The 18,527-nt window shown below is 50.3% G+C and overlaps 3 protein-coding genes across 14 annotated transcripts in view; 1 reads left to right on the top strand and 2 right to left on the bottom strand.

Moving 5' to 3' along the window:
- Nucleotides 1-3,933, bottom strand: part of ANKS1A (ankyrin repeat and sterile alpha motif domain containing 1A) — a 107,093-nt gene extending 103,160 nt beyond the window's left edge. For 6 of the 8 annotated variants that reach the window (XM_075776029.1, XM_075776031.1, XM_075776033.1 and 3 more), the window contains exon 1: nt 3,682-3,933. In XM_075776029.1, the coding sequence (XP_075632144.1) occupies nt 3,682-3,899 (218 nt within the window). In that variant the 5' untranslated portion in view covers nt 3,900-3,933. The remainder of the gene's footprint in view (nt 1-3,681) is intronic. The other 2 variants (XM_075776038.1, XM_075776036.1) reach the window with 1 other exon arrangement.
- Nucleotides 3,934-6,130: 2,197 nt separating this feature from the next.
- On the top strand, nt 6,131-11,877 carry TAF11 (TATA-box binding protein associated factor 11). 2 transcript variants are annotated; one of them, XM_075776196.1, is made up of 5 exons: nt 6,131-6,366; nt 6,455-6,594; nt 6,946-7,033; nt 7,510-7,606; nt 11,744-11,877. In XM_075776196.1, the coding sequence occupies exons 1-5, from the start codon at nt 6,169-6,171 to the stop codon at nt 11,755-11,757; spliced, it is 537 nt and encodes a 178-aa protein (XP_075632311.1). In that variant the 5' UTR covers nt 6,131-6,168; the 3' UTR covers nt 11,758-11,877. The 2 variants fall into 2 exon arrangements, with proteins under 2 accessions (XP_075632311.1, XP_075632310.1); XM_075776195.1 differs by lacking the exon at nt 11,744-11,877 and adding an exon at nt 8,365-8,838 and having other exon boundaries at nt 6,134-6,366.
- Nucleotides 9,107-18,527, bottom strand: part of BLTP3A (bridge-like lipid transfer protein family member 3A) — a 33,941-nt gene continuing 24,520 nt past the window's right edge. For 3 of the 4 annotated variants that reach the window (XM_075776191.1, XM_075776194.1, XM_075776193.1), the window contains 7 exons: nt 18,216-18,412; nt 17,534-17,685; nt 17,293-17,440; nt 16,097-16,368; nt 15,144-15,252; nt 14,472-14,587; nt 9,107-13,102 (listed from right to left, as the gene is read on the bottom strand). In XM_075776191.1, coding sequence (XP_075632306.1) covers nt 12,977-13,102; nt 14,472-14,587; nt 15,144-15,252; nt 16,097-16,368; nt 17,293-17,440; nt 17,534-17,685; nt 18,216-18,412 — 1,120 coding nt within the window. In that variant the 3' untranslated portion in view covers nt 9,107-12,976. The remainder of the gene's footprint in view (nt 13,103-14,471; nt 14,588-15,143; nt 15,253-16,096; nt 16,369-17,292; nt 17,441-17,533; nt 17,686-18,215; nt 18,413-18,527) is intronic. The other variant, XR_012838941.1, reaches the window with a different exon arrangement.

Below are 18,527 nucleotides of genomic sequence, written 5' to 3'. Positions count from 1 at the left end.
TTTCTAAACACTCCCAAATCTCAATTAAAAAGGTTTTTAACCTAAATTCTCTCAGATACAGCTTTATCATACATACAAGAAACTAAATCCATGCTCCAGATATCTATTTTGTGATTTCTTTACCTACCAGAACTGAAGACATCTACTGTTTAAGCAGCTTTCTGGCACTGCAGAGCCTCGACAACTAGCCACCGGCCAAAGCACCTTAGCATTCTCCATCAACTCACTTCTTTCATTAATGCTTCTGTTTAACTGGCACTGTGACTTTCTCTTGGCACATGTCCAGTCCATATTTACTGGTTTTAATTTAGAAAATGCATCCACTCATCATTAGGGGAAAAAAATATCAAGATATAAGGATAAGATTTAAGAGAAAACCCTTCAACTTTAAAGTTACTCCAAAGTTGTTCTTGACCTGTTGCACACCTTCGGATGCTGTACTCCAGAGAAGAGAGGGATTGGTGGGGTGGACACTGCATAGACTCTTTTCCCTTTCCTCCCACTTTAATTTACCAATATTCAACTTTCAATGAAGTGTCAGGCAGACAAAATTTCACATTTCCTGTTTCCAAACACTTGTAGTTATTTTTAAAGGAATACAGAAAGGCAATGGTAGCTATAAGTACCATGCCTGCTGTGGAGAACTTACTGCAACATCCTCCCTGCCCCCAGGAAGCAGAGAAACCACAGGTGAAGTTGCTCCGGAGGAACAACGCACCTCAAGAGATGAGCAAAGAAGTCAGTAATCAGGCTTGGCACCAGGGGCAAGAGTTCAATTCACACTTTGCAGAGCGAAAACAGACCACAGAGACAGGGCGGCACACAGGCAGAAGACGTTTGCCCAAATTTCTTCTCTGATACACTAAGGCCACTTTGAAACTTAGTCTAGCTACATTTTTGGAAACTCAATCCCCAAAATCCAATGTTTTGCTGCTGCACTAAGGGGACACGAAGGAGTACGTTTGCTACTGTAATAAACCTCTCAGCAGAGCTTGTACCTCTCAGAGCCATCTCATAGGCACACTGGGACGCTAAACAATCACTTAGACTGAGCCTGCACTACAGAAAGCAACAGTTTTGAACATTGCCTGGCTTGTCCCAGCTGCTCCCCAAACAATTTCAGACACCTGCATGCAAACTCTTGTCAATGCAGGGACGCTGCAGCAGATTTCACCCAGCAAGTTAACAGTGTGCTGCAATGACTCCCAACACTCTGAACACACCAACACGCTGCCAGAACGAGAACCACCGTCAGGAACATGCAGAAAGCCTGAGTGCAACTCAGCGGCAGACGGAAAAAGGTTCAAGGATTGGGAAGTTTGGTGGGAGAAAGGGATCGTTATAGTGTCAACTGACAGACATTTAAAGACAAGTCAAGTTAATGAACACAGAAGCTATGAATGACAGCTGTGACATTCAGCATCCTGCAGATACACGTCTACACACAGAAGCACGTTTACATGTGAAAAATCACGCTAACTGATCAGACGTCAAACAGCCTGCCCACTCTACAAATCAGCTGGTATCACAAGCCATTGTCTTGGGGCGGGGAAGGTAGGTCACCATCATCACCACACATTGTCGAAAAGTGCGGCCAAGCTGTTAGAACAAGAGGCTGATAACACTCGTGGTGTGTATTTAACTCACTGACCCTCTCCACTTTATCTAAACACCCCGCAAGTACATCCATCTTCTAACGCAGACAAGCCTGAAGTGGTCAGAGCAATTTCCCACTCGAAACAAGGGCTCAGAGTGTTTAATATATTAAAAGGGAAGAATAAAGTTTGACCCAAGAGCAGATTTACATTTCAGAGAAGCAAATGTATGCACCAGGAAAGCACAAGCTCTCCGTGTCAGCAGGTCTCTGCCATTCAGCTCAATGTGCAACAGCAGATTTCCAATAAGGTTATGTGAAAGGAAAAATGGATCCAATTTGGCCACAAATGGGCAAGTCATATTCCTCTAAATAGTCAGGTCATGCAGCGACAGTGTCACTCAGGTCTGGACTCAAATCTCCTCCCCCTGCCCCAGTATAAACCAGTTGCTCAGGGAACAGAACACCAGCATTTCCAGCAGAGAAGTTAAAATGGCAAAAAGCTGCAACTCAAAAAACACACCAGCAAGTGGTTTCCTTGGGAGATGACGAGAAAAAGGGGAGGAGAAAAAAAAAACTAACAAAGGTCTAAGAGCTTCAAAACTGAGCAAATCACACAGCATGGTACTTTCAATGCTAAAGCAAATGACTGTGCCCTCCATCTGCTTGTGCAGCCCCCAGCACAGCGCAGCCAAGCCCCAAACCCCACCAGCCACCACCGATTCGAGAACCACAGCAGAGGAGTATTACTGCAAGCCATGAAAATTACTGAGGAAGGGTGAGTGTGCACAGAGCGAGAGCAGCAAGGGGACGCCTTGCCGAACACCCGGCTGCACATCTGCCACAGTAAATTCATGCAGCAACTCTCACACATCCTGCCTTCAGAGTCAGCAGCCTCTGCTAGCACCCTGACCCGGAGTCTTTCTCCAAATGCATCACGTTTTCCCAGTTACACCAGTCTGCACTCAGGTAACCAGCAGCATCCACAAGCCCGTAGCCTGCAGCAGTCCGAGTCCCAGGGGACACACCACCACCGGACAGCACCCAGCCCTGGAAGCACCCGCCCCAGCCAGCCTCCTCTCCTCTCCTCTCCCAGCCTGCTGGCCCTGCGGCTCCTTGTCGAGGGGCACACGAGCCCGAGGGGCTCTGCCGCCAGCCCCCTCCGCTACGGCCTCCCAATCCCTCAGCAGCACCAAACCCTCAGGGCTCCCCCAGCCCATCCTCACACCCCCTGTGCACCCCACATCCATCACAGCCCACTGCTATGTCTCATCCCGTCCTCTTGGCCCTCAGTTCCCCTCCAACGGGCCTCCTCCTTCAGCCCACACTGGCCCAGACCCCCAGGGGACTGGCCTCCTCATTCCCTCCACACCTGCAGTGCTGCAGCCATCTGTGTCCCACAGGGCTCCGGCCCACACTGCTGAGCCCCAGGGACCTCAAACAGCCCCTTATCCCACACACCCCACCCCAAGAGCACCTCCAAACCCCCACTGCTGCCCCTCTGCCCTACAACCCCTCAATCCCCCGCAGTCCCTGCCCCACAACCCCCAGCTCACGCCTTCTAGCCCCACACCCCTACAGACCCCATCCCCACACCTCCTGCCTGCTCCAGTCCCAGCCCCTATCAACACGGGATCAACATGACCCCATAGCTCCATGTTCCCTCCCTGCCCTACAACACCCCAAAAGCTCATTCCCCCTACCTGCCCCACAGCCCTCCAAGCCCCACAGCCCCCCACCTCCCATGCACGGCCCTGCAGCCCCCCCAGCCCCAATGCACACCATCCCCTTCCCCGTGACCCAGAACCTCCCCAGGCACCTCTTCCAGCTCCTTGCCCCTACAGCACCCCATCCGCACCCCCCCAACTCTAAATCCCCACAGACCCCACCTCCCGGGCCCCAATAACGCTCTTCCTGCCCTCCCCACAACCCAGCAGCCCCCCGAGCCCATACAGCCTCCCCCTTACCCACGAGGCCCACAGCCCCCTCCCCATACCCCCTACCTCTTCTCCCCCCGGCCCTACAGCCCCCCCTCAGCCCTGAGCCCCACTCCCACAACCCCATACCCCCGCCCAGGCCGCACTCACCTGAGGAGACTGGACAGCGGGTGCCCCACACCGCCGCTCCCGCTGCCTCCTCCGCCGCCTCCCCCCCCAGAGCCGCTTCCTCCGCCTCCTCCTCCTCCTCCTCCTCCCCCCCCGGAGCCACCGAAACCGGAGCTGAGACGTTTCCCCGATAACAGCTTCTCCACGGCGGGCAGGTTCCCGGTACGGGCGGCCTCAAGCAGCTCCTGCTCCTTCCCCATGGCCCGGCCCGGCCGCCGCCGCCCGCCGCCACCGCCTCCCACCAAGCCCCGCCCCCCCGAGCGGTCTTTCCGGGGCGGGGCCTGAGGGGGCGGGGCCTGAGGGGAGGGGGGCGGGGCCTTAGGCCCCGCCCACCTCCCCTCAGGCCCCGCCCCCCGAGTTATTCTTTCAATAAACCCTTATTTTTTTGGCTGGTTTTAGTTGATTTTATTCGTTGAACGCGCTAATGATATAAACTTGGGATTATGCTTCAGGGTGAAATGAGTGGGTTTTGGTCAAATCCCATCTCCCAAATTTCTAATACGCTGGAGGAGCCAGACACAAAACACGCACGGGCATTACCCAGGGAACATATATACAGGAGGGACGCATGTAAAAGAGAAACGTATATAAAGGAGGATGTATGTAAAGGAGGAATAGCTTTGCCAGGGTTTTCCCTCTGTGTATTTATCGGGAGGATGAATATTCATGGGTAATTTCACAGCTTTTTTCCCACAGGGAAGTTTTCGGGGAGGCGCGGTGTTTTGCATTGCGCGCTGAGGATCAGTCTGCACCGGGAAGTGAAACGGTTAGAAGCAGTTATCCACTGTATAATGCTTTAAGCTGGCATAAAAAATAATTCAAATGCGGCCAAATGGTTCATTTGGACATAATATTAATTGTATCAGGCCTAACACACAGCTAGGGCTGATTTGCAGAGGTTTACTCGGACAGTTTTCAATGCCCGTGTGCAGGGAAGCCCATTCCAGCCCGGTTCACGCTTGAGGGAGGTGACGGGAGCTCATCCTGATCTCGTGTTGTGCCACACACACACACAGGGGATCCTCAGCATCCAGCTAAAGCACCACCGGCCTCACACCCCGAGGGTTCGTTTGGGACCCCACACGCAGTGCTACCTCCATGCCAGGGGGCTTGGGACCCCCAAACCTCCCGGAGGAGCAGGATGCCTAAAGGCGCTGCTGGAAATTTAATGTATTAGGCAGCTTTTACCAAAGGCATTCCAGGATTTTGTATGCCAGAATGAATCCTGCAGCCCTGTGAAGTGGGTTACCACAGTCTGTCCTTCTTTGCAGCATAATGAACCAAGAAACAAAGCAGCGGGGTGAGGATCCAGAGGCCAAGGAGGGGCTGGGGCAGACAGGGACATGGGCGCCAGGGCTTCTCCACACCGAGCTCAGCCCAACCCTCGCTCCCAGCTCCCAGAGAGGGACCTGTCAGAAGGAAACACTGCAGAAGGGCTGCGTCAGCCGAACCCGTCCCTGCTTCCAACACACAAAATCAGCGGGAAACCCACAGTGATACCTCGAGGTCTGGCTTCTTGGTAACTTCGATCTGGGCTCAGACTGAGCTGTGGGTCTCGACCTGCCCCACTGTAGCGCATCTCCTTTTTAATATCCAGTTTTTTCACTGTTTTCTACGTAAAAGTCCCCCAGAGCTGAGGGGACCTGCCTGGCCCCCGGCCTCCCTCCCCACTGCAGCCGCCAGCCCGGCTCCCCGCAGGGCCCTCCCTCACCCCCCGCCCCACATCTCCCCTGGACACCCCCGGCCCAGCCCTCCCTCACCCCCCGCCCCACATCTCCCCTGGACACCCCCGGCCCAGCCCTCCCTCACGCCCCGGCCCCACATCTCCCCTGGACACCCCCGGCCCAGCCCTCCCTCACCCCCCGCCCCACATCTCCCCTGGACACCCCCGGCCCAGCCCTCCCTCACGCCCCGGCCCCACATCTCCCCTGGACACCCCCGGCCCAGCCCTCCCTCACGCCCCGGCCCCACATCTCCCCTGGACACCCCCGGCCCAGCCCTCCCTCACCCCCCGGCCCCACATCTCCCCTGGACACCCCCCGCCCAGCCCTCCCTCACCCCCCGGCCCCACATCTCCCCTGGACACCCCCGGCCCAGCCCTCCCTCACCCCCCGGCCCCACATCTCCCCTGGACACCCCCCGCCCAGCCCTCCCTCACCCCCCGGCCCCACATCTCCCCTGGACACCCCCGGCCCAGCCCTCCCTCACGCCCCGGCCCCACATCTCCCCTGGACACCCCCGGCCCAGCCCTCCCTCACCCCCCGGCCCCACATCTCCCCTGGACACCCCCGGCCCAGCCCTTCCCGGCCCCGCTCCCCCACCCCCGTTCCCCCAGCCCGGCCTCACGCCTCACCCGCCGCCGCAGGCCCGTTGCCTTGGCGACAGGCCCCGCCCCGCCGCCGGAAAGGCGCGGCCTTGGCAGCAGCCGCGGCGCTACGTCATCAGGAGGCGACGTCGCTGCGGGAGGCGATGGCGGACCCCGGGGAGGAGGCCCGGGAGGAGCTCGGGGCCGCCGCCGACCAGGAGCCGCCGCCCGCGGCCTCGTCCCCCTCGGGGGATGGCGGAGCGGCGGAGGAGGAGCCGGCGGCCGCGGAGGTGGCGGGCGAGGGCGAGGCGGGAGAGGCTGGAGGGGGCGGCGAGTCCAAGGCGGAGGCGCCGGACGGGGAGGTGAGGCCGGGCCGGGCTCGCCGTGAGGGGGGAGCGGGGCCCGGCCGGGCTGTGGGGCCGCCGAGCCGAGCGCTGCGCTCTCGCCCAGGTGAGGAACGCGGAGGGGGAGGCGGTGGACGGGGAGGACCCCAACCTGCAGCCGTCCGCGGCCAAGAAGGTGAAGCTGGAGCTGAAGGAGCGGAAGGAGAAGAAGCACAAAGTGGACGAGGACGAGATCCAGAAGATGCAGTGAGTGCCGGGGCGCCGGGCAGCAGCGCCTGGGGAGGCCGGTGCTCGGGAGGGCCCCGCACGTGGTGTGGGGTTTGCTGCAGGAAACTGCCGTGATCGGTTAATTGGTTTATAAACGCCTGGTTAATGATGTCCGTAGCTCCATCCCACATCATCCCCCCCCCCCCGCCCCCCAAACGGGCCCAGCCATTTGGCATTATAAACCTGAGCACCACGGAGCACCACCTTCCCAGCTCTGTTTGCCCTGCAGGAGGCTTAGGGTGGCAGAAGGGCTTTGTGGGGCACTTGTAGCAGCCTGAAGAGCTTCAGACTTTTATTTTTGTTGCCAACGACCAATTCTCTCCACTCCAGAATACTGGTCTCTTCCTTTTCTGAAGAACAGTTGAATCGTTATGAGATGTATCGCCGGTCTGCTTTCCCCAAAGCTGCTATTAAACGGGTACGACTTCAATAATGCTTTGCTACAGAAGCCTGAGCTGAGCAAGCAAGCTGAGCCTTACTAAGCCTGGCTGTGGTCGTGCCTAGGCCTTGTACAACGCGAGCTGGCCCTGCGCTGTGTCCTCCTCCAGCTGCATCTCAGCCCCTGTGGCTGAGCCTGTTGTCCTCAGAGTGGCTTATGCCATTACAGCCTAGCTCGGCGCCCTCGCACGACTTACGTGGTGTAAATAGGAGCTCATCTCACATAACGGTGAGCTGGGGGCCGTGAGGTAACAGGGAAATGTAATTGCTGGTGCTGGTCTGTGGCTGAATGAGCGTAAGCTAAAACCTTGTCAGCCGGCATGTGCCCAAAGCTGTAGGACCTAATTCTAAAGCATTTCATTAGCTGTTGGCTGATATTTAACAGGCTCAAAATGCTAAATAGGAGTTAAAATGTGTGTGGCTCGCTCAGCTGACTGTCCTTCTCTGCTTGTGCAGCTGATCCAGTCCATCACTGGCACCTCCGTCTCTCAGAATGTGGTTATTGCCATGTCTGGCATTTCCAAGGTCTTCGTTGGGGAGGTGGTGGAGGAAGGTGAGTGGCAAATGTTGTTGTTGACTAAAAAGTTAAGAATACAGGGTAAATTCATTGCTCAGAGCAGAAGGACGCGAGCACGGGTCAGTGTGTGGGAGCTGACCTGGCTGTGTCCCTGCCCTGCGTGGGCTGGAGGAGGCCGTGCTGGGTTTGATGCCAGCCAGTTCCTATAGACTTGTCACAGGAAACGTGCCCTATACGTGCTGGGGTCACTGTTACCAGGGTGATGCAGTTTTACTGCTGCTGTCTCTGCAGTGCTGCGTTCCGCCTCAGGCGGTTTGGATAAGCAGCTATGCTGTTGCTGTTAATTGCTTTGTGTCATTAATTGCTTTGTGTCCGTGGCAGGAGGCATGGATGATACTTACTGTAAGTGACAGAGAAGAACCGTAAGCCCACTGTAGGTTGTACTTCCTGTCGCTGCTGTACACAACCACCCCAAACCACCACCCAGCCTGGGGGTGGCTTTAGAGCAGAAGGTTTAACATCACAAGTTCTTACACAAACCAGCACAGTCTGTAGCAGCTGAGTGGTTTTAAAAGCCGTTAACTCTGGTCCAGTATTGGTGCCCCTAGGACTGACTTTTCTTTCAGCCAGAGAAGCACACAAAGCAGTTTCACTCTGGTATATTAACAAAATGTGACCTGTAAACCCTAAACAAAAATGGTACCTCTTGCCTTTAAAATTAAAGCTTAAACAGTAGGAGACTGGCGAAGCTTGGCTGTCCTGCTCACGTGAACTCTCTGGTGTCTGTTGTGTAGCGCTGGATGTGTGTGAGAAATGGGGGGAGCTGCCGCCTCTGCAGCCCAAACACATGCGAGAGGCGGTCAGGAGGCTCAAGTCCCGAGGACAGATCCCCAATTCCAAATACAAGAAGATCATCTTCCACTGAAGCATCCCAAGAGAAGACAAGTTAAAACAAGGTTTCGGTTGTGAACCTCACAATAGTGACAGCAAAGCTACAAGGCTGAAGCTCCTTTGGGAGCATTGTGTGCAGCCTTAGTGGCTGCGGGGAGGTTTCCTGCTGCTGAAGCCTGGCTGGTCAGCGCCGCACAGAAGCGGGCAGGAGCCAAATCCCTGAGGCAGAGCCTTGGGCTCCTCCACTTCAACAGCACAGGGACAGCCATGTTCAAAGGCTTCAGTGTATTCACCCACCAGCATCATACTTTCTGCTGGTGGTGTCTGTGTACAGCAGTGTGTCTTTTTTGTACATTAAACTTGTTATTGTATTCTTAGTCTTGCTGGGAAATGCTAATTGTGTGTGATTCAGAGCAGGGGGGACGTAACATGATGATCTGTCTCAACCACCCCCGACATGTTCCTGAAGCTTTGCTTTGCCTCAGGCGTGTTTTGTTCCATTAGCATAAGGAAGGGAACTTGCTGAAAGCTGATGGGCTGAAATCATCGCTCAGCTGGTCTTCCCAAAGGCAGTTTTATGGAGCTGTCTAGAAAACAGGACAATTGGGAAGGGAAAGGGGAGGAAAAAAAAACCCCACAAGCCTGTAAGGAGGTTAACAAGTTTAATTTCTTTTCATGGTTCATAGAACCAATAAATGCATGAGTGGAAATATACTGCAACAAAGTTCCAATACTGCCTAAAACTCAAATTCAAGTTCAGACTTGCACATTACCCACCTGGACCTAGAGTGAGCGTGCTGCTTCTAACTCAGTGCAAGAGATGCCAAGGTCATATGCTCTTCCTGGGTAATTGTGCTGTAGTTACACAAAGGTTAAAGGTGGCTCTCATTGTAAATTAGAAAGAGTCCTTGAATAAAACTTTGCTAACCATCATCAGTGGAGATAGGGGAGTTTTTGTCCTCCCACACAGACACCCTGTAGCAAGGAGGTGGGTTTTGTTATACAGTACTCTCTACTGATACTTAAAATAATACAAGTGCTTTAATTCTTAAACAAAATCAGTTGATGTGAGGTGCTGGAGCAAGAAATTTTCTGGAAACAACTTGGCCCCAGCTCTGTTCAGTCTGCACATGTGGGAGGGAGTGGTAAGGAGTTATGCGACACTGCAAGTAGGCACCACGTCTGAGGAAACCCTTTGCACCCTACTCATTTCCCAAGCTGGCTGGACATGAAGCTGGCCACCTACTCAAACAAAAAGTCATGAAAATTCAAAAGAGAAGAAAGAAACCTCCCATTTTCAAGCAATTAGTGAGTAAAAAGAAAGAATACCATTGCATTCCACCTAAGGCAAGCATTCTTATATTTCTTGCTTCACACAGGAAGAGGGAGCAAGCACAGAAGCACAAAGGTTTGACTAAACAAAGTTCAACTTCTGCTTGTGCAAGATTTGTGCAGTTCATAATGGTACTTACAGTGAGCTGTTGGCATATAGGTTTGTCTAGGTACACAGATGCTTTGTTACCTCCTTTCTCTCTTGCTAGGAGAGCTGCTCACAGCAAGAGTTTTTACTACAGAAGATAATTTGCATTTCAGAACCTCTGCTTTTGTTTCTGAATTCTATGCACGAGGCAGTATTGGTGAAGGAAATGCCTGCTGACACCTAAAAAGTTAAAGTGCATTTTCCTCCTGCAAACATGCCTGACAGGCTGCTCTAGTACACTTTCCATTACAGGCAGCAGCACAAATCTGTCCTGTCAAAGGCCGCATGAACAGGGGACAGGGTGCAGAACGTGCTCCAGAGAAAAGGACAAGCTTGTCCCACAGGGATGAGGAGGAGTGATCCTCTCCCATGAAGGAGGGAAAGCAGCTGGTGGGAGTCACAGCATCCAGACATCGGAGCTAGCCCAGGCTAAATGGGGGGTGAGCACAAAGCCTCCTGCAGGTCGGCTCCCATGCGTCTGCAAAGGCCAGTACTCTTCCTTGTAATTCATCTCTGCGTGCTTCCGGAGGTTTCTGGAAGGAAGGTCAGGCTCTCGCTGTCGTATCTGGGCAGGCACCAGTCAGACCATGGCAGAAGCACTGGCCTCCAGCAGCAGAGCCTGCCCCAAGGCTGGCCCTTCAAACCTAGCGAACAAGGACTAAATCCAACACGGTAGTCAAAGCTGCCTTCAGTCTAACGGAGTCAAACACAGACTTAAGATGATGATCTAAGAGTGACAGTTGTTTTAATCACCATCCCTTCTCTTACATACCCTCTTTTTTCAAAGCGAAAGCTAACAACCGCAAGGAATTCACTCGGCTCTCCGCAAACCACAGACAGCGGTGCCTCCACATCTAGCCTAGCACTGTAAACATGTCCCTGCTTCCCCTGGAGCTAAAGAACTAAAATGATCTCAGGAGTGCCTGTTAAGGGGAAGTGTTCAACAGCTCCAGACCTGGGCAAAGGGACAAGTACATAAGAGCATGGTAGGAAAAACAAACTGAACTCCCAAGTTATTTGCTTGCTTTTGTGTAGTTTCCAGGCCTCAACTCATCATGGCTTGTAAATCAGAAGCTGGTCCTTGCACAGTGAGCAGGATTCATACCTTGTATTACTTTAGCTAAACTAATTTCAGTGGAGTAATGCTTACGTAGAGAAAAAAAAAAATCCATTAAAGTTTTGGGGAGTGTGTTCAGCTAAAAACCACAAATAAGGGTTACCTAACCTTTATAGACAAGCAAAGTTTTCATCTGATTAATAAAGGAGAATCACATATAATCTGTCACTTTTCCTAATACTTAGTGTGTGGCAATTGCTACCCGGTTTACATGCACGAAAAACCCTGTGCATCAGAAATGGTACATTTACACAAACAAAAAATGCTTCTGGAAAAATGCAAATCAAAAGTTTGAAATAAGACAAAATCAAAAACACCCTCTGCACACAGTAAAGATACCGTGTGTAATGGGAGGGAATGGGTGTTCATAACAGGGGGCTCAGAGTCACCCCCTTCTGTACCAGAACAAATTCTCCTCTGGAACAGCTTCTCACGGCTGCTTCCCTCTTCAGCACATGGACCGTGGATTGCCAGGACTAGTAGAGCAAAGAAACCACGTACCAGTTTGTCTTCTGGAGTGGATTTGGTTCTTGCAGTTCATGAATAACATTTCCTTTTATACTTTTTAAAATTAGTGTTTACTTCGTATTTTACTAGGGTTTTCTTTTTTGTCCTCCACACTTGTAGAGGCTATTTCTTTATAAATTAAGTCAGTCGCTGACCACGGAGACTTCTTCCTTTGCAGGGAAGCAGCTCTAGAAAAGGCGAGAATACAAACCATGCTCAACCCAGCAGCTACTGTTTCATCTCCACCCCATAGTGAGGTTAACAGCGTCAGCCTCCAACCGAGGGGGCCTGGCCAGCACCCTTCTCCTGACCCACACACCAACAAGCCTCTTAAAAAACATCAAAGACCAGGCATGAGCTCATTGCTAATAAAAATACACGACTGTGTAGGAATGCAGGCAGCTATTTCCTTGTGCGGCCAGTACTGCTCTCCCTCTCCCCACTGGTGAGACCCTAGTGTACAATGGTTTGAGAACAGCACACATCCCGAAGAAAATGCACAACTCGTCTCATTCCGTGATTTAACTGACTTCCTTCACCCCTGTTCTTTGACAGTAAAAATAAGAAAGGTTAAACAGTGCTTTGTAATGAAATAAATTAATTCCTTTGTGTTTGTGCATCAATAAAGCCAAACATTGCAGGATTAAGTGAGAATGAACTAGACTAAGTCTAATATGCTACCGATTCTGTCTTGACACAACAAATTACAGGTGGAAAAGGAAGTCTGACAGTATTCTTTACTATCCTGACCCTGTTCTTGAGGGAATAGTGAGCTATAGCCCCCTTACTCCACCGGGGAAATCCCTTCTGCATCTCCCACACTCCTACGTTTCTGTTTTTCATGTGATAGTACACATGCTTTCACATCAGAGCTCAGCAATATTTTCTGCCATACCTATTCTCTGTCACTCCTGATGTGAAGTAACTACTCTCCTTTTCCTGTGTCCTTTGGCGTGCATGATTGGGCAAGAACACTAAGGTTGAAAGAAGCAGAAACCCCAACCTGGACCATCTCTAGATGTTGCCATACAAGGTGTGGGCTGAAAGCACACTGTTGCTACCACCCATGGGTGAAGAGACATGGGGTGTCCCCCCAAAAAACTTGTGACCTTTTGTTTGTAGGCTGAGCACTGCCCTGGTTCAGTGACAGAGGCAGCACCATACTGCCAGGACAGAGGAAAGTGGCTGCAAACAAGTAACTCCTCCTCGTTCCTTCCCTGTTGCTCAGCCAGGCCTTCCTTCCTTTCTCCTACTATCAAGTTCATTTTGCAATTGCAGTTGGTTTCCATTCTTCAAGGCGATCACTCTCCAGGAGGTTGACCTGTTTAGCAGCAATACAATCAAACTAGCCGCCTTAGTGCTGGTGGTGGTCTCCACTCCTCCTGAGCAGCTGCAGCCTGCACCTTCACTGTCAAAGCTGGAAGAGGGGATTGTATTTCCTAATTTCCTGCAGAAGGCGAGCCTTGTCCATGTTGGCTTCTGCAAGGGCTATTTTCATGGTCTGAAGCTCCCTTTGCAACTCTGGCACTTCCTTTAACTACAAGAGACAGAGAAAAAACAAACCAGGAGTTCCCAAAGGTAAGCAGCAGGGCAGATCTGGCTACACCGATCTGATCAGAGGAAAACCAAAACAGGAACTTTTGAGATTAATTCCACTATGTGACACAACCGCACAAAGCTCACTGACAACGTGACCCAGATTGAGTTGCAGGAATACTCGCCAACTGCTGACTTCCATACCTGTTATTAGTGTCAGCTCAGGCTGCCAGTGATGGCTGGCTAACGACTATTTTCTCTCAAGACTTCCCTTCACGTTTCTAGGCATAGGAACAAAGTTTTTTCCTGCAAAGCAGCTAGCTGATTCTGGCTGAAGATAACTATACAAAGAAAGTAGGGGGGAAAAAAATTGGGCTCTGATCTGCATTCTTCTTTTATAAGGGATCCTGATACACCTCTAAAGATTTGTTAAAATTAAGGTGATAGCTGGAGCAAGCAGATGCCTGGCATTCCTATTTCTGGTCTCCATGAACAAAGTAATTTCTGTCCTCAAACATTGCTAGTGAGATCCCACTGCAGTTTCATGGCACAGGACAGGTTTTTTTCCCCTGGGCTCTCAAAAATAGCTTTCCTCAAGAATTTAGCCTTTGCATTTGTTCCTATTAACATCAGAAAATAAACTGATGCTAAGCTATTGTGATGCTTACGGGCTCCAGATCTAGTCAGGGCCCTGTTTCACAAGATGCTATAAAATGGGAAGAAGAGAAATTCTGCACTAAATGGAAAAGAGAAAGATGAGAAATGAAGTAACGTGTCACCAACTAACGAACAGAATCTGAAGTCCCTGTCCAGTTCTGTCAGTCAGCCACATTGCTCCCTTATTATGTATTTTTCCAGAGCAAGTGATCAATTTACTAAGTAGATCTGGCATCAAGCAGGAAGTATAATTAGAGAACAGGACGTATTTAAAAATAAACTAGTCATCTGAATTCCAGATATATGGATCAAAATGGAAAGAAAGTTCAAAGTAAATAGCAGAACCTTTAAGCAACCTGAAACATCCTAGCTGTAAGACTACTCTGGCAAAACATCTCTTTCTTTGTGGGAACCTCCCGATTACTGTTTTTCTAACAAGGAACTGCACACAGCGGGAAGATGGAGCCAAATCAGAAAAAAAAAAAAACCAAAACCAACACATTTCTGAAAGGGAAGAAGAGAGTTTACATTGGGCAAGGTATCCTCACTTCTCAGAATGCCTGGAAAAGGAGGTACAGGCTGCTTGTGTGCGCACTCCCTACTGCACACCACACCTACCAGTAGCTGCAAGCACATGAAGACAAAAGGTTTAGTTTTCCAGGCTACTGCCAGCTACCTAGTTGTCTGGACAGCAACAGGCAGCAGTGACTCACCTGCAGCCCACGGGTTCCTGCTGCCAGGGCTGCCAAGACACACTTCGCTGGGGCCTTCTGTTCCTGAAGAACTGACACAGGTTTTTCCTGTTTCTGTGAGCCCTCCCCTTGCAGAGCTGGAAAGAAGCACAGAAAACATTCAGGTGTGGACATCTATACAACAGGGTTCTCAGGACAAAAAGAACAACTTTTAAAAGAGAAAAATAAAAGAAGTTAAACAGGGAGGGGGGAAAAAAATCTCATTCCCATTTTAAAATGGAGAAACTAAAGCAAGGGAAGAAGCAGTAGTCTGTCCTGACCATGTGAGCTCAAGGAAACATCAGGTGTGAATTCAGGCTGCCAGTTCATTGTTTTAGGTATTAACCTGTTCTGCCTGAGGTATCAAATTTGCTGTCCAAACAAAACAACAAAAGCAGTGAGAAGTAGAGAGGCAGAAATACACGCATCCAGAGATTAAGACAGCAGAGAAGTCAAAGGATCTGGGTGCTTGCACTGAAGACAGAAGATTATTTGTCCATTCTGGTATGAGCGACTGCAGAGAACAGACGCAGGGACCGCTCACACACCAGAGCCCATCCTTCCCAGCAGCAACCATCCCATTTCAGTTCCAGTCTCCAGCACAGCCTGGGGCATGCCACGGAAGAATAAAATAATTTTCCAGATGTTGCTGACCTGTTAGATAGAACACCCCATCATCTTTGCGCTTCACAATGACGTGATCTACTGCCAAGGTGATAGGAACAGGGCCAGGGGAGGTAGGGTATACCCGGGGGCTGTCATCCTGGAAAAAAAATAGAGCAGAGAAGAGATTAACTGCTGTGACAGCTGTGGCAACTCTGCAAAGGATTCCTCTTGCCCCCAGCCGTAGCACTACCAATTGGCAGCACTGCCAGAGCTCACCAAGGTCACCCACCATATGAAAAAGCCTGGCTTCACATACAAGGCTGCATGTAGTCTTAACCTGTGTAGAAAGCACTCCCACAGATCAGAACAAAGTTCTGTCATGTCTGTAATAAAGGCTGAGGAGAGGCCCACAACCATCTCCCTGAAGGCTGCTCTCACAGTTGTCATCCTATAAATTCCTGATTTAAACCCCTAGCCAATATTCCTTAGCCAAAAAAAGCCAATATCCCTTAGCCTGGAGATTTTCATGCTGCTGTGCAGCAACACAGGTTCCTACTTGTCACTGGAGCCCAAGCATTGCTTTCAAAAAGGTTTAGTCAAGAACTTCTGTCAGTGCACTGCTCCTAAATATCAACCAGCTCTTACACAATGTTTTTAATCTGTAGTTCTCTAAATGGTTACAGAAAAGGCCAAATATTTCCCATTTCACACAAGCACTTGGAGGAAGAGGCATTTAATTCTCTCCCTTGAGTCTGCAAACCAGGACAGCAAAGCTGGGGAGAGAGTCTGACTGTCAGGCTCCCATTCCTCCCCAATCTGATCACTCAACAATTCCATTGTGTTACTTGTTCATCCCTAAGACAGTTTTTAGAAGCAAAATAAAACAGTATCAGGAAAACAGGACCTCTACAGAGGCCCGTAGCAATCCCACAGCATCCTTTCCTAAGCAGAATTTTGCAAGGCCTGCCCAGGCTACCGTCTTTGGTTCCCCATACACTCACCTTCAATGTGATTTTGGTATCCACAACCTCTATCTCCATGGGGATCACCTCTGGAATTATTTCATCCTCAAGAAAGGGGCCAAGGTTGGTGAGGAAGGACATGAAGAGCTCTGCTGTGTAACTGTGGACCAGCATATGAAGGAAGCCATTCTGAACAGCAAGTGGTGAATGCACAGCAGCATTAGGTCCTACTTCAAGACGTAAGCACACTTCTGGCTGGGTCTTACTAGCTTCAGGGACTGAAGGCTTCTCTATACCTGAATCTCCTAGAGCTGTAGCAGAAAGATCTCACTGCAGAAGATGGCATCAGTAATAAGATATAAACTCAAAATAGGTATCTTGAAAAGCCCTTCCTGTCCAGATGCAGAATGGAGTCAAGTTCACAGTGACACCCGTCTGAAATCATCCTTCACATAAAATGAATCCAATATTCAAACAACTAAGAGTCCACATGACAGGAACTAACTCCAGAACTGGACTGTTTAAGCCCCCAAACGCATCCCCCCCTCTCTCACCATCTCAGCACACTTTTAAAACTAGCCTTCCTTTTGCATATACAGGAGTTGACCAAGCTCACCACTCTGCTCTCCAGAGCAGATCAGTCCTTCCACTCAACACTACCCAATCTCGTATTCCACTTTGCCCCCTCGTGGCCATAGGCACTACTGTTACGGTCCAAGAACTTCTCATGCTTTCACTTGAAGTTTTGGGTTGTAGTTGCTTTCAGTTTCATTTTGTTGGAGTTGAGTTGGTGCTGGTTGGTTTTTTTTTTTTTGTTGATGGGGTTTTTGGGGTTTTTTTAAATTCTAATTTAGCCCTGAGGAAGTACCCGGGCCCAGAAGCATTATTTTCAGGGCAGGAATAACTTCAGAGCTTCCCTAGACAGCTTTAGTCACTCCTTTAAATAATTTCATGCATCCTAGCAGCAATTAAAAAAATCCCAGTCGATGCTTACTAGGCACCATAGAGCTTGACTGTGCAGGCATTTTGGAAACATCTTTCAAATACCAGATTTGAACCACTGACAGAAAGATTCTTAGCATTCACATTCCATCCCACACAAGTCATATTCCATCCTAAATACGCTAAACGTTAACACTGAAGTACCAGTTAAAATGGAATATTTCCTGAGGTATAAAAGGCAGTTACAGAAGTGCAGCTATAAAAGCAGCAGAGTCCAAGAGCCAGTGTCTTACCCAGATAGCCACGCAGATACTGCAACATTCCAACATTGTTCAGTTGCTCTGGAACCACGTTCATGACTTGTACAGCAACAGACAAATCTTCACCTCGTGCTTCTATTGCACAGTTCACCTCATTCATTTTCAACACGAGGACAGACACCTGAAGCAGCAAGTGACAAGCTCACTTACTAAAACAAACACCACCAGATTCACTTAGAGACAAAAATAGAGTGAAAAGGAACAGAACTCTGACCAGCTGAAGGCTGGGGTCTTCACTCTGTGAAGTCGAGCTGTTTATTTCAGGTGACACTCCACCCTCATCCTCTGCCATCAGGCTTGTTCTACTGCCCATGTCATTGTGGACCTGAGGAAGATGCCCTGAGGGAAGAGGGTCCAGGCTGGGTTCTGAAATGGAAGTAACAACAACTCCTCGATGCTGTTTCTTTTTCTGGCTTTAAGAAGTCCTGATGTCAGTATCTGCCTGAATCTCAGGGCTATCAGCCTATACCATCCTCAAGGGATTTCTCTCCAGCTCCTCAGATGAATTTAAGCAATACAGAGCTGAAGTGAAAGACATCCCACTGAAATGCTTTGTGTATCCTATTTCCAACCAGCCCTTACCAAACCCTTCCTAAATATCCTGCACCATCCACCCACCTGCACACATTTACAGTCCTTGCTCTAGTGCGGCCAAATGCCTTAGAACACCATTGTTATGCGCAGGGGTGACCTCCCACTCATTTATACTCCTCATCTCAAAGAAAAGGCACCCAGAAAAAGCAGAGTCACTGTGGGTGAACTGCTCATGACCTTCAAAAAGGAGTGGCACAAGTGAAGTCCATACGAACACAGCATGACTCAGTTGCCCCTGGCAGAAAACTATTCACCTATGTGAAATAAGAGTGAGGGAGAGGATAAAGCCAAGCGCTTGTTACCAGAGTCTGTGAGCATCACAAAGCCATCGCTGCCATCGCTGTCCACAGACAGCCCATCCTCAGGGCCGCTCCCATCCACAGATGTGGTGTCAACGGAATGCTGGGACGCTGTCCTCTTCATGGAGAAGAAACGCATTCGGCTGCCGCCACCCCCGCCTGGAGTCACTGCTCCCTCTTCTACTTTGGGCACAGAATCCCTACAGAAAAAAAAAAAAACAAACAAACCCTAAAAAAAACCCAACAAAAAACCCCCCAACCCCACCAAAGTGATGAACAGCTTAGCTTCCCTATTATACAGATATTGGGCTAGAC

This window comes from Balearica regulorum, chromosome 25 (genome assembly GCF_011004875.1).
Source record: "Balearica regulorum gibbericeps isolate bBalReg1 chromosome 25, bBalReg1.pri, whole genome shotgun sequence".
NCBI classification, from domain to species: Eukaryota; Metazoa; Chordata; class Aves; order Gruiformes; family Gruidae; genus Balearica; species Balearica regulorum.
The sequence above is the reverse complement of the archived record's forward strand: the minus strand, read 5'-3'. Positions and strand labels throughout refer to the sequence as shown.